Genomic DNA, 14,310 nt, shown 5'->3' with positions numbered 1-14,310 from the left:
TTTGACAACTTTAGTAATATATATATTTTAAAGTGTTCATGCACGCGATGTTTGCGACTGTTTTAATGGATGAAAGGAGAGACAAAATGTCGATTGTATTATTTGCATCAATTCAGTTTCTAAACAGCAGGATTTTTTTTAATTTTTAATTTTTGATCAAATGAAAACTACAACGAGGCCTACTTCTTTTTAAAAGTAGGCTATAACACTGGTGTTAATTGTAGACATAAGAAATATTGTTTTACTTTTTAAGTGAAAAGCAGGTGTTTCATTGCACTAAGCATTTTTTAATTTAAATACATCAAAAGATTATATGAAATATTATTTTAAAGCATAACACTTCTATATTTTTAGACAGACCCTATATAATTTTGAAGTTTTAAAAATCAGATTTTTTTTAAGCCTAATGTCTCAAATGATAAGTCATCTAATGTTTTTTTTAAATATACAGTTTGTGTGTACTTGTAACATATATGGATTTAAAAAAAACGTTTACGCCAATGACATGTAGGCTAGTTAAGATCAACATAACCAGAAATAATAATAATAATAAAAAAAAAGTAGTAGTAATAGGCGGTGTACACCCTTGACTGGTCGCCAACCATTTGCAAGGAACATACAATGACCATTCACAGTTCTGAGTTGCTTTCATCTTCAATGCATGTTTTTGGAATGTGGGAAGAAGCCACTGTCCAAAGAATCTATACACACATCTCATTATTTTTTTTTAAACCTAAAAATTGTTTTAAAGTGCAGCTTTGATCCCTGGGCAAAAATCAACAATTACTCATTTAAATGTCTCAGATATGCATGCAAAATTATATGAACAAGTTAAGTGTAACACGTTTATATTTATTTATTTATTTATTTATTGCAACCCTATATACAAATGAGGTATAAATGTTTTTAAAAAAATAGTTTTTTTAGCCAATCCATGTGTTTCTACACTGCTTGTGGGGTCGCGAGCGAGCTCCTGGAGCCTCTCCCAGCTGACTTCAAGCGAGGGGACTTGCCAGACACTCCAGGGACAAAATTAAACTTTTTTTTTTTTTTTTATGATTATGTATGCGATTTATGTGAACCGGCACTAAATAATACAAAGCACACACACACAAACACTGAATGCTTCTTTTGGAAAACTGATGTATTTGATTATTATTATTCGAGTAAAGAATTACAGTATCTTAGAGTTTTTGTTAGTAGGTATTAAAGTGTAGCGAAACTGGACCCATTAAAGATCTTCCACCTTTCCGAGAAAGTGCATGTAACAGTCCGAAAGGTTTGTCAAACCCCAATATAATATTTATATTTATAAAAAACAACAACAACACTATCCATCCTTTTCGTGTGTCCACTGGACCTCTTCTTGACATGTATGTACATCATCTTCTTTTAGGGGGGGGGGGGCTTGAACACATCACGTTAGCAGCAGCACTGTGGAGCACGATTGGCTGTCTCAGTTCCAAATATTTGAGTGGGTGGGTGGGGGCTGGGTATCCAAGTAAACAATCATAAAAAGTAGCAAGAAACATCTAAATGTCCATGTTGCGTCCTCCTTAAATAATACGTGAAGGTGGAGGAGGGTTGTGGGGGGGGGTCTGTGAACACACGTCAGACCGTCTACAAGAAGATCAGTGTACATTATTTACAGCATTTTTGCATCTTACAGCCAGATGTCATAACTATGGAACACTATAAAGGGGGTGGGGGTGGAGGGGGGGGACACGGAAATAACTTAATGCCAAGGTCAGAGTATCTATCACACGTCGTCTTTAGAAGAAGCACACACGCGCGCACACAAACGCACACACATCTGGTCTAACTGTTATAATGCTTCCACTGCGTCTCAAGCACGGTTATAGCCACTAATAAATAAGCTCCCGGGAACTATAACATGTACATTGTACAAAAAAAATTCCAACAGACTTGTCTTCACAGTTCTGGTTGTGTCTCTGCGTGTCTTAATTAGTGACGATCTCTTTATTGTCCTCCATGAATCGCGTGAACCTGAAGTGGGCGCCGTTCTCCGTGCTGGCCATCCGCTCCAGGCCGGCCAGGGCGGCGTTGGGTTCGGCGCTGTGGAGTTTGTCCAGGCTGCCCGTCAGGCCGCCCACGGGCGAGCTGCCACCGTTGCCCATGCCGGCGCCCGACATGGGCGGAAGGCCGCCGCCCTGGATGACCGAGATCTCGTTGGCCTTCATGGCCAGGCCGCTGGAGAAAGCGGCGGCGTACTGGTTCCAGAAGCTAGCCGGGTCGCCCGCCCGCGACACCGCCGACGGGTCCTTCTGGAAGATCTCCGGGAACTTGACGGGGTTGGCGCCCAGGAAGGCCATGGGGCCGTCCACCGAGAGCCGGCGGCCGCGCCGGGCGGGGGCGCTGTTCCACATGTGGGTGCCCATGTGGACCTGCAAGGAAGAGGAGGGGGGACCAATTAAGTATGGAATTAATGCACACCTGCCTCGTTTGAATAGCCACCCCGAATTGGATGAGCGGTGTGGGGTCTACGCCCCCTTGGCCCCTCCCTTCTGCACACCACTGCGACAAAATAACATTTTGTACATATTAAAAATTTTTAATACATTTGGAAGCTTACACATAAAACAGCTTCCTGTTTATTTTTTATGTTTGACCTGCCACATAATAGGATGTTGAAATTTACTTTTCCTATTATCTAATGGGAAAAATTGAACCAGTAAAAGAAAAAAGAAAAAAAAAAGACCCAGTCATTTTTTATTTTTAGCAAAAATTTATAAAAAAATTAACCTTCTTATGTTGCAGGTCAAATTGGCCAAGTCAAAAAAAAAAATCATCATCTTACATCATGGTTATTTTTTTCAGAAAACACAGACTGATTATATTCTATTTATTAATAATTTCATTTCAGGGGTGGAATTGAATTAAGGCTATAGCTGATTTAAGCAAAGGTGGCCAAGATGGTGACAATATTTATAATAAACTTTATTATGTTGCAGGTGATGCGGTTGAAAAAAAAAAAGCTATTTAAAAAATATGACTTCTGTTTTGTCAAGGGTAAAAAAATAAAAATAAAAATAAAATATTTGTAAAAAATCTAATGAAAATCTGGCCTTAATTTTGTTCTTTTGTCATTAAATAGTAGGCACTCAATAATATTTATAAATGTGTAAATTGTCATTAAATAATATTTTTAAATTTGTAAATTACCCACTCATGCCCATGTGGAGCTACACTTTTTCCTCTGAAATGTTTTCTCTTTAAACATTAAAAGTTATTTGATTCGGTGGCCCTATTTTAAAAAACATTTTAAACCCTTAAAAAATAGAATGAGATTTTTTTTCTTACTATTAATTATTTTTTTAAATGTCATTTTAATTTTCAAACACCCTCCCTGTGAGAGTGATATTTTTTTTTTCTTCACATCTGCATGCCCATGTGGACCTACACGGCGGCGGAGGAGGGTCGATGAGGAATGCAAATGAGAGATGATGCAATGGAAAAAATAATAACAATGATACCGCACATGAAAACCGCTTCACACCCTGAATGCAGTGAGGCAGTTTAGCGGCGTGTGGTGGTAAACATTGTATTTTGGGCTCTGACCCCTAATGCACTGGTCTCACGCGGGACTTGGGGGGGGGGGGGAATGGCACAGTCTGCTTTCATTGTGGGTGTGGCGCCACCAAGTTTCCCAACTAGCTGGCTAACAACGGCTGATATGAATAAAAAGTCATTACGGCAAATTTTGAACATCCAAACCCTCGTTTTATGTTTCTTTTGCTACACCGGAAATGTTGACGGGTCAGTAACCTACTGCAGGTTTAGTTGTCCAAGAATGAATGAATGAATGTTAATTTTTACTGCAATTTGCTTCTTTTCTTAGCCTTTTGTGGAAACAATTGAATATAAAACATATGGGGGGGGGGGGGTGTTTCTCCTAACTCATGTGTCAATATGACCAGATTTAAAGTTTCAAAATCAAGAAATAAATATTTGTTTCAATTAAGAAATAGGATAAAAAGTTTCTTTGTATTTTTTATATATTTTACCACATTATTTTTTACATTTAAAAACAACCCAAATACACGATATATTAAATATATTGTATATATTGCACATTTCTCACATTGTGTGTATGTACCAAAACCACTGGGAAAAGTGAAACGCAAGTGAATGAGACGTGCACTAAATATTGGCTGAATAGTAACCCTGCAGCAGTGTGTTCTGTTGTTTGTTTGTTTTGGAGAATCAAACATGCAGCGGGTCAAATTGACTCTTGAACATTCCGGGAGTAGCAAAGAAACAAACATAATAACGGGGTTAAACATGTAAGTGCTTTAGCTTAACCTCGTCACCACGATTCATTCCTTCATTTTTCACCCCCTATCCTTACAAGTCCTTTTCTAATTGAGGAAGGTAAATTCATGTAATTGATTGTCCATTCTTACGTTTGCTTTTATTGAAAAAGGACATGGCTCAAACTAAGAAGGCGAAAACTCATGTGTGGCCCATAGACTCTTCTGATGGGTATTTGGAAAAAAAGCAAGTCTTCAAAAAGGCCAAAGCCATACGGGACTGTAAATTAAAGTCTCTGCTCCATTTGTATCAGTAGGTGGGTTTCCATCCACCTATTATCATTCGAACTTTCAAGAACTGAAAAAAATAACCCTGAATGAAAACGCTAGAAATCCAAGTGTTTAAATATCCATCCAAGTTTAATTCTTTTTTATATTGATGTGTTAGTTTTACAGTAAATCTCAACTGGGAGTGCCAAACATATTGAAGCAAGCACCTTTGGACTCTTTGGAGAAATGCGCATGTTAGGCGAGTGAAAACAGGCACTTAACAATACTTTCAAAAGTATGTTTTGATAAGTTCAAGTGTGTGTGTTTTTATAATATTGAAAAGAATTTAAGCATGTGGAAGGGGTAAAACTTGATATAAAATGATACACTCTAAAAACAGTTGGGTCAAAAATAACCCAACTTTGGATAAAAAAATGGACCAATCCTCTACTGACCCAACTTTGAGTGAAGAAATGGGTCTTTTAGTGTAAAACAACTCATAAAATATTGGTCAGATCCTTTACTTAGCAAAAAATAAATTAAAAATTGGGTCATTTTGTATGAAACAACCCAGAAAGTTGGGTCAAATTGACTCATAAAGTGGATCGGTCCATTGTTGATCCATAATTGGGTTACTTTTGACCCAACTGTTTTGTGTATGATCTCTCTTTAGCACAGATTTTTACCGGGTGAGTTTGAAAAGTATCCCCGCAATAAACAGTTTAATGGATACTGAAACCAACTTCTCTCTCATCATTTTTTGTGAACATACCTTGAGGTTTCCTTTGGTGGTGAACGCACGGCCACAGATGCTGCAGGCGAAGGGCTTCTCGCCGGTGTGCGTGCGCTCGTGGATCTGCAGGGCGCTGGATGAGGAGAAGCACTTGCCGCAAGTGTTGCAGAAGTGCTGCTTGGGTGTCCGGCGGGGCGGCGCGGCCGACAGCACCGGCGAGGTGGAGGCTGACGACGTGACCATGCCGGCGACCACCCCTGCGGAAACCGCAGCGGAGGACGCGCACGGCTCCTTAGCCTCCGGGTGGAAGCCGTGCAGGAAGCCGTTGACCTCCGGCTTTCCCAACGAGCAGACGGACAGCAGGGAGGGGGTGGGGCTGGAGGACACGCTGGTGTTGGAGGGCTCGAAGAGCTGCGAGGGCAGATCCCGCATCTGATGGGTGAGCATGTGCTGCTTGAGGTTGCCCTTGGTGGAGAATCCCCGGTTGCAGGCCGTGCAAATGAAAGGTCGCTCTTTGGTATGGCTTCGGTAGTGGATGTCCAAGGCACTCTGACACGCAAACGTCTTCCCGCAGATATCGCAAGACGTATTCTTGGCTATGCTGCGCTCACGGAAGGGGAACATCATGCCCAGGGGGTCCTTGGAGGGGTTGACGGACGTCAGGTCCAAGGCTCCGATGTTGGAGGGGTGAGGGTGTAGGAGGGCCGTGTGCTCCATGGAGAACAGCTTCTGGTGCCTTTCTTCCAAGCCGGGGGATTTGCGGGGCTGCGGCGGCAGGGCCGCAGGGGACGGCGCCTGCACGGAGGAGGTAGATTCGGACACAGCTGGACTCCCAGCACTTTGGCTTTCTACGTCCCCGCCGAGAGACGAGGAGTCGTTGGTGAGACAATCGCCATCCAATAAGCCATTCGATACCGCTTTGAGTTCTCGCAGCTCCTCCACGTCCATAACCTGGGAGTGATCTCGACCATCCACGTCGAGAGCGACCGGGGAGTCGCACAGGCTGTCGTGGGAAGCGTCCGCTGACCTCGGCGTGTCCGGCACGCTGCTGTCGGGGCCCTCCTCCATCCCCTCCAGGTTGTCGTCCGAGAAGTTGTCTAGGTCGTCAAAGTTTCTCTCGTCGAACGAACCGGTGTCAGAGACCATGGATTCCGGATAGTTCTCGGGCAAAGGGTTGTTGGGTATCTGTCCGCCCATGTGCATGCGGATGTGCTGCTGGAGCACCACGGCGTTGGTGAATTTCTTCTGACAAATCGGGCACGAGTGCTGCACTCGAAGTGGAGGCATGGCCCTGTGGACGCTGTAGTGGGTCTTCAGGTTCCCCTTAGTGGTGAAGGCTCTGCCACAAATCTTGCACTTGAAGGGTCTCTCCCCTGTGTGAGTGCGATAGTGCATCTTCAGCGCGCTATGACAACTCAGCACCCGGTGGCAGATGACGCACTCGTTGGGGTCTGTCACCTTCCTGTCGATGTTCTCCACAAGCTGCTGCAGTTTGGAGGTCTCTGACCCGTGGAGGGGATCCAGGATACCTCCAAAGGGGAATTTCGCCTTGAACTGGTCCGACATGAGAGGCATGAGCGGGTTGGTCAACATGGGCGGGCTGTTGGACGTGGCGTACTCGGTGGCCGTCTCGGCAGCCGAGCTGACGCTGGTCACAAAGCCTGAGGAATGGCTGCCTTCTTCAGTTTTGCCATTTGAGGTAGGCAGAGTTGCACCTTCGCCCTCTTCAGACGCTCTGCTACTTTTCGCTGAAGGCTCAGAAGCACCTGAGTAATTTGTAGTGGAAGGAACCGGATGGTTAGTTATGGCTATCGAGTGATCTTCCTTTTTGATGAAATGGGGCAGGCTGGGCATGGTGGGCGGCAGCAGCATGCCGACCGAGGAAGTCAGAGTGGGCAAGATGGGCTTGCTGTCCAGCCAGCTGGTGACCGGCTTCTCGGGGGGCATAGACATGCCGTAGGGAATGCCGGTGCTCGTCGGTATGTTGTCCAAATGCTCAGGAACGGGGTACGGGTTCATCTGGATGTGCGGGTACTTTTCTTTATGCCGCTGGAAGTGCACCTTCAAATTGCCGCGGGTGGAGAAGCGGTTGCCGCAGATGTTACACTTGTACGGCCTCTCGCCGGTGTGGGAGCGCAGATGGATCTGCAAGGCACTGTCGCTACCAAACACCTTGCCGCAAAACCTGCACTTATGCTTGAAGAACGCCTCTTCCGAGCTGCTCTTGGTCTCGAATGACGCGACGCTGGGCACCTTGCTTTTTCTCTGCTGCACCAGAGTTGCCAGGGAGTTGAGGTCCTCAACGGTGGTGCCGACACTCGGAAGCGAACTGGAGAACATGGGGTTTCCTGGCGAGGGCTGAGGTAGAAGGGGATTCACTGCTGAGCTTAGCAAGCTACCTATTCCGAACGCCGGGGTGGAGGACTTTGTCAGCGGGGTGTTAGTGACGTGGCATGGCCTCTTCTCAGGGGGTTGGGAGTTGCCGGTCGACGGCCCCAGGGTGCTAATGCTCTGAGATGTCTCACTGCTGCTCGGGTTGGACTGAGGTAGCTGTGCCGCAGCAGCGAGCTGCTTTAGGCTGCTAATGCTGGCCGACTGACTAGCCAGGTTCTGCGCGAGGCCCGCGGCTGCGGCCAGCTGTTGCGAGAGATGGGAGCTCAGGGTGGCCAGCGGGCTGGCAGCGGTGGGCCCCATAGCGCCCGGAGCTGATGTCGGGGGCACCTGCATTTCCGGGGACTGAGAGGCCAGACGCAGTATTTGGTGACGGATCTGCTCTATGAGCTGCAGCTGGTGGATCTGCTGCTGCTGCAGGGCGAGGAGCTGCTCCATCAGGGCGGGCACCGCCACCCGCGGCCCCCCGGAGGTACGAGCCTCCTGGGAGAACTGCGCCACAGCCACTTTGGTGCTCTGCAGGTTTTCGATGATGACGTTGCTGTTGATCATGGAGAAGTTCCCCAGCTCAGCCAGGTTGCCGATCTGAGGAAGAGGGGCAGAAATAGCGGAAGTACCCACGGCAGGCCCGGCAGTGCTCTTGCCACTGAAGCTGCCCGCCGCATTGCTGGGGCTCCCGCTCTCCACATGGCTGCCTTCCTCTTCTTGACCACTGCTCATCCCTGAAACGTCCACATCCATGGATTCGTCTTTTTCCAGCGCGCCAGACTCAGAGAGGTCTCCGCACTCCGTCTGATCAGTGTTATTAGCAATGTCATTCATCTGGTCGTCGGGATTAAGGGGAGGGGACCCGGGTGAGAAGGATCCAGCGGGGGAGGCTGGACTTTCATTCACAATCAGGACTAGCTGATTCTTAGTGCAATTCTTCTGGTGCTCCTCCAGCTCGCAGAGTTCAAAGTACTCGGCACAACATCTGTTGCAGACGTGGGCGTCGGACTCCTTGCAGGGGGGGTCCTTGGAGCAAAGTTCTGTGTCCCCTGAAAAAAAAAGAAAAAAAAAGAGGAGGAAACAGGATTAGAGATCAGAAATGTTTTGCAGCTGAAGAGGCAGCTTTATCTCCTAAAGTTCCATTGTTGCTAATCTTAAGTTAATCAGTTTTACACTTATCCTCTTGATGTATTCACAAAAATAAAAAGATCGAAAAAGCAACAATAACCTACGAGGAATGAAAAAGAGGGCCCGCTTCGGTGCAGTGGCCTCTGAAACAAGATAAGAGGGGATACAAAATCAATGAGAACTACTCACATATCGCTTAAAAGTGATGTTTGAAGATGTACATCAGGCCTAAGCAAAAGTAATCATTTTCTTCACATAATCCATCAAAAATATAGAACAGAGTGAAGCGGGGGCGCGGCTCGGACCCTTTAATGAAATTTCATAGAAAGTCATTGATTTCCTATACAGCTCTTCAAAGTCTGCTTGTCCACTCGGCGCCAATCAAGCATTGGACGGACTTATTAGACTTTCAATTCGCTGTCAACTTTGCTCATTTTCAGCCCGCGGACGCCATCTCGGGCAGGTTATCGGCACGGCTAAACGCGTTTGAGGACGATTGAGGCCGGACAAGGAAAAAAAAAAAAGAAATGGGGAGAATACCAACACACAGGATTGTAATGTTGTTAAATAGTCTGAGGGGGTATAATTGAATTACCTTGACCGGTAAAACATGTCGTTTGAAAAATCACAAGACGTGTGTCACATGAAGGGTGATGGAACCACAGAAAAAAGGATCTTAAATCTATACAAAGTAAGAGTAAGAGTCATTGAAGCTTTTAGATGTGCAATCAATCGTGTTTTTGAAATTTCTCAGACTCATTTCGCATTCTTTGCCCTCTTTTGTCACGATTTCTCTGTTTAACATACAAGTTGCTTTACAAATTGCATTTTTCTATGACTCCCTTTCATTGTGACTGAACCCCCTTCTGCCTCCCGCCCTCCTCCTCCTCCTCCTCCCCATTCTGGAGACTTTCATCAGGGCCAAGAATTCATTTGCAAATGAAACCCTGCAGAAGTGCAGCCCCCCTGCCCCACAGCGAGACAGGATGCCTCCCCATTGTTCACGCAGCATGGGAGCGGCGGGGATGGTCGGCCGGCCGGTTTGCTCGGGACCCGGGACCCCCCGAGCTCATCCCCGGGGCCGGGTCCCACTCCGAAGCTCACTCAAAGGGATTATATCTTCCCTCGGTGTTCTTCCGCGCCGCCAGATCACCACAAAGTTGCCATGACAATAAACCCCCCGGCCCTCACGCCGGCCAACTATGCAAACACACGCCATAACTTTTCACGGCAAATCTCCCCTTTTCGAAAAGAACACACAGAGCTTTGCTTGCGAGTTAATTTTGGGAAGGCCAGCAAAGGAAACCATAAATACAACAAACTGCCAAAAACGTGAGTGACATTTTAAGAAATTTCAGAAAAACAAGCACATGAAGTGTGTGTGTGTAAGAAAACGGTAGGAATAACTGTAATGTGCTTAAATAAATAAATGTGTTTTTCCCTAGACAATACTTAAAATGGGCGTCACTTTTAGAATATTTATTTGACATTTATTTCCAATAAAATGATGTCAAAATTGAATGTAAATGTAAATGTTATTAATAACTCACAAAAAACATGACATTACACGGAATACATTTTTCCTCCAGACCTTTTTAGTTTCTATTTTTGTACAAGTTATTAAAAGTTACAAAAAATAACACATTTATCTATTACATTTTCGTATAAGTAGTTTTACATTTTTTTAAGATTCATGTAAAAGCAGAATAAAAGAAATTGATTCAAATTAAAACCACGTTTTTCATTTAACAAAACAATAAGCCTCGTTTAATTGATACTTTCCGTCAACTGACTCTCATACATGGCAACTTTGCAATACGTTTAAATTAAATAAGATTTGAGCAAAAAAATTAAAAAAGATAACATTTCAAGTTACATTAATAATGTTGTTTTTTTCAGCTATCTTACAAAAGCATGTGGGTTTTAATCTACACTTTGTGTCCAAAGTGTGCTATTTTACTTGAGCAAACAATCAAAGCTTTGTGTCAAACCGTTAAGACAAAAAATAAAAATCAATGCCGGAGCACAGGACATGGTGCAGATGCTAGCATTAGGCTTAATTCCCAAAATAGCACGGATTAAGTTCCAATTAAAATTAAGAATCAAGCCAAAGCTGCTGCGAGGACGATGCGCTGCTTATGAATCATAGTCAAGAAGGCCTCAAAAAAAGAAGAAGGAAAAGAAGCGAAGATTTAAAACAGGCAAAATCCTACATTGTGTTTTTTTAGGGGCGGGTTGGGAGCTCCACATCGCACTCAACACCAGATGGAGGTCCGGCAAAAACCATCACGGTCCAGTCTGGCCACGCAGGAGGACAGTGTCGGAGCTGTGGTCCAGTGTCACGCTTAAGGCAAATGGAGGAAGGGAGGGCTTGGGCTAACACCCCCAACCAAATGACAAACACTTTCTTGTTTGCAGGGGCACAAAAAAAGAGAATGGGGGGGATTGCCCTTGCCAATTCCCCCCCAGGGGGCCACTCTGATAGGGGCTAAATATTGATAAGAGCCTCACTTAAACGCTTAATAGAAGGAGAAAAAGAGTGTCAAGGCCTGGCTTGGGCCGCCTGTGGTTCCGACTTGCCGGGTCAATGGCGACCTGAAGTGGATCTCACTGGGCCCTGAACCCTGGGCACCCTTTACATACACGCACACACACACAGGGGGGACCCTGGGCCCTGAACCCTGTTCGCCCCTCACGTAAGGGGACATTGGCAAAGGTTAAAACAGCACACCATCTCACACGCACACACATCTTGACACACTTTTTTTTTTTTTAGATCGCTTCCCTCATTCTCTTAAACAAAAAAACATTTTTAACAGTAAGTACTTGCAAAGCATTTTTACAGTGACATTATGTTGAGCCAAAGTAACATATTTTGCATGTAACAAAGTCAAAATAGTCTGAAAAAACATAAATTAAACAGTAAGCTTAGTTTTGGAAGAATAGTAGAATGAAAACGATTACAAGATGAATGTGCACTTAATGCAAGTCTAAAAATGTGATATTCCTAATAATTACTTTAAAATCTACATATTTTGCATGTGAAGAGCTTTAATTTCCCTAACAAATGACATTTTAACAATATAAGTTTTGATCGTCTGAACGTTTGAAACGTCTATCTAAAAAGAAAAAAGTCAGTCAACAAACATTGCTTTTACACAACTTTTACACCTCAATTTATCTGCACTTTTATTCAAAGGTATGACAAAATACAACTTTTTAAAAAATACATTAACCGAGTCAGTTACATTAAAAGACGTCAAGGATGGAAGGATTAATTTGACTTGTTTTGTGATTATTTCTTGATGATGTCATAAATTACGGTATTAATATAATATCAGTTTTACTATTTTTGTTGTCTTTAATATAAAAGGCCGGTTTAGTTGAGTCAAGCACAATTTATTTAACGATGTCTGAGCGTGTGTGTGTGCGTGCGTGCGTGACTCACGATGAGTAAGACTTTAATATCAGAAAAGGACGATGAACAAACTGGCTTGTGATGTTCATTAATACGAATGCGAGGAAATACGTTAAGTTTGGACGATTTGATGCCGGCAAAGAAGGATTTAGCACACTTTTTCAATGCGTGTGTGAGTTCGGCGAAGGTGGTCCGAGCCGGTTGAAAGGTTCGTTTTGAAACCAAAATAAAATGATGCATAAAGTTTTTAAACACACACGCGAAGAAGCGCACATTAAAGCAAAAATGTCATCTTAAAAGATAATAATATAGTTAACACAACGGGACAAAAAAAAAATCTATTTAAAAAAATAAAAAGTGGAAATATTGAAGTGAGACGGACCGTGTTGAAGTTTGATGTGGGCACGGTGTTACTCACCATTGTGGCCGGCTCCGGGTAGCTGAGGGTCGGACTGAAAGTGTTGCGGCTTGGCTTGTTTCCTCCGCGACATGCTGGCTGGCACATGGGGCAAACGCCAAGCGAAGAAGATGCGAAGAAGACGAAGAAGGGGGGAAAAAATGAAACCAGGGGCCCCTCAAAATTTCACGCGCATCGAGCCCATCCAACGCGCATGTGCCACGTTATGATTATCAATAATGCCTCGCGATTAATCATACGAGGAGGGAGGGAGGGATGGAGGTGGACGAGGAGGGGCTGGTAAGGGAGGAGGAGGGAGGGGGGATCTTTGAAAGGCGATTGGCACCTCGCCAGCCCCCCTCCTATTCAAATGAAGTCTCTTTAATCAATTAGCTCCTGATTTGCTTTGCTGGAAGGAGGGACGGCGGGGGTCTTCTTCGTCTCCTCGTCTCCCAACCCCGAGGTTCCCAAACTCCGCTTGAGGAAGGAAGGAAGGAAGGAAGGAAGCCCCCCTCCCTCCCTTTTTTGGTCACCTTGGGTCTTGTCCCAAGGGATAAATGTTCCAGAACTTTCTCCTCCTCTCGCTCCTCCAGCAGGTAGTAGTCCGTCCCCCCCTAAAAAATGGCTTCAAAATCACCTTTTAGGTAGGAATAAAGCGGCACCAGGTTCGCGCGTGCCCTCCCGACTGCAAAAATCCACGCGTGGCTCCGTCCACGTCACTTTAATGCAGTCATTTTGGTGCTCGAATGCTCGATTTTCGGGGTGGTGGTTTTTACACGCGAACACGTTGTCATCACACACCGCGTACAGCGAATAAACAAACTTTTCCAGAGGGCCCCGTGCAGCAGCGGGACAGCAAGAAAGCTCCGCCTATCCACTCTCTGATTGGCTGCTGGGATGTTCAGTCACTCCGCTGGACCCCGCCCCTATAACCGCCCCCTTTTTGCCTTTTTTTCTTCTCTGCTGGAACAAACACTTTTGAGCAACAAAACGAACAGCGGCGACAAGTTTTAACTTATTTTCATTACGTTATCATCTTTTATTTCCCACTCTCTTATAGTTTTTTTTTAAGTTGACTACAGTCAGTCACAATAATAGCAATAAAAAATAATAATAACATAAATACATTATTGGGTCCCCTTGCACTCGCGATTTGTTGGCAGGATACGAAGTAAATGTTATAATAAATTGCATTTCTTAGAATAATTTTAAAATGGGGTTGCATGTGCAGCGTGGTTGCATTTAACTTGATTCCCAGTCTCAATTAAAATTATATTAATCAAAATGTTGACCACAAAATGACCACACAAGTCGTGCAAAATAAAGAAATAAAGAAAACAAAAACAAATCAAAACATCATTATGGTTACCAAACCTATGCTTTAAGAGGTATGGAGCGGCTGAAACAAGATAAACTGAGCCCCTCTCTCCTCGTGCTGATGTTGAGAAATGAAGATAATAACATTTCGACGGCTGATGCCATTATTTGGCTCTGAATTTTTAAAGAGCGGCTGCGGGGCCAGGATGGATGTGCTCCCCGGCTTGTCAGCTATCTTTTAGTTTCGACGAGAGTCTTTACTTATTCATGATTTAAGAAGAAAAAAAAAGGAAAAAGAAAAGAAGCGCACGAAAGAACGGGCTTGAAATGTATGGTTTATAAGCTTTATCAAGTTATTAAAACCATATTTATAGACTGACCATTAATTGGTGTGCTT

General features: G+C 44.4%; 1 protein-coding gene across 1 annotated transcript; it reads right to left on the bottom strand.

Moving 5' to 3' along the window:
• Window positions 1-1,126: 1,126 nt before the first annotated feature.
• Window positions 1,127-13,413, bottom strand: sall1a (spalt-like transcription factor 1a). The gene is made up of 3 exons (XM_077563649.1): window positions 12,618-13,413; window positions 5,314-8,702; window positions 1,127-2,405 (listed from the first exon to the last, which is right to left on the bottom strand). The coding sequence occupies exons 1-3, from the start codon at window positions 12,688-12,690 to the stop codon at window positions 1,962-1,964; spliced, it is 3,906 nt and encodes a 1,301-aa protein (XP_077419775.1). The 5' UTR covers window positions 12,691-13,413; the 3' UTR covers window positions 1,127-1,961.
• Window positions 13,414-14,310: the final 897 nt, after the last annotated feature.

This window comes from Vanacampus margaritifer, chromosome 4 (genome assembly GCF_051991255.1).
Source record: "Vanacampus margaritifer isolate UIUO_Vmar chromosome 4, RoL_Vmar_1.0, whole genome shotgun sequence".
NCBI lineage: Eukaryota > Metazoa > Chordata > Actinopteri > Syngnathiformes > Syngnathidae > Vanacampus > Vanacampus margaritifer.
The sequence above is the reverse complement of the archived record's forward strand: the minus strand, read 5'-3'. Positions and strand labels throughout refer to the sequence as shown.

Coding starts and splice junctions, on each gene's coding strand:
- sall1a (XM_077563649.1), bottom strand. CDS start 12,690: ATGTCGCGGAGGAAACAAGCCAAGCCGCAACACTTTCAGTCCGACCCT. Junction 8,703..12,617: donor ACCCGGAGCCGGCCACAATG/GTGAGTAACACC, acceptor TTTTTTTTTCAG/GGGACACAGAACTTTGCTCC. Junction 2,406..5,313: donor CCACCAAAGGAAACCTCAAG/GTATGTTCACAA, acceptor TCTTCCTTGCAG/GTCCACATGGGCACCCACAT.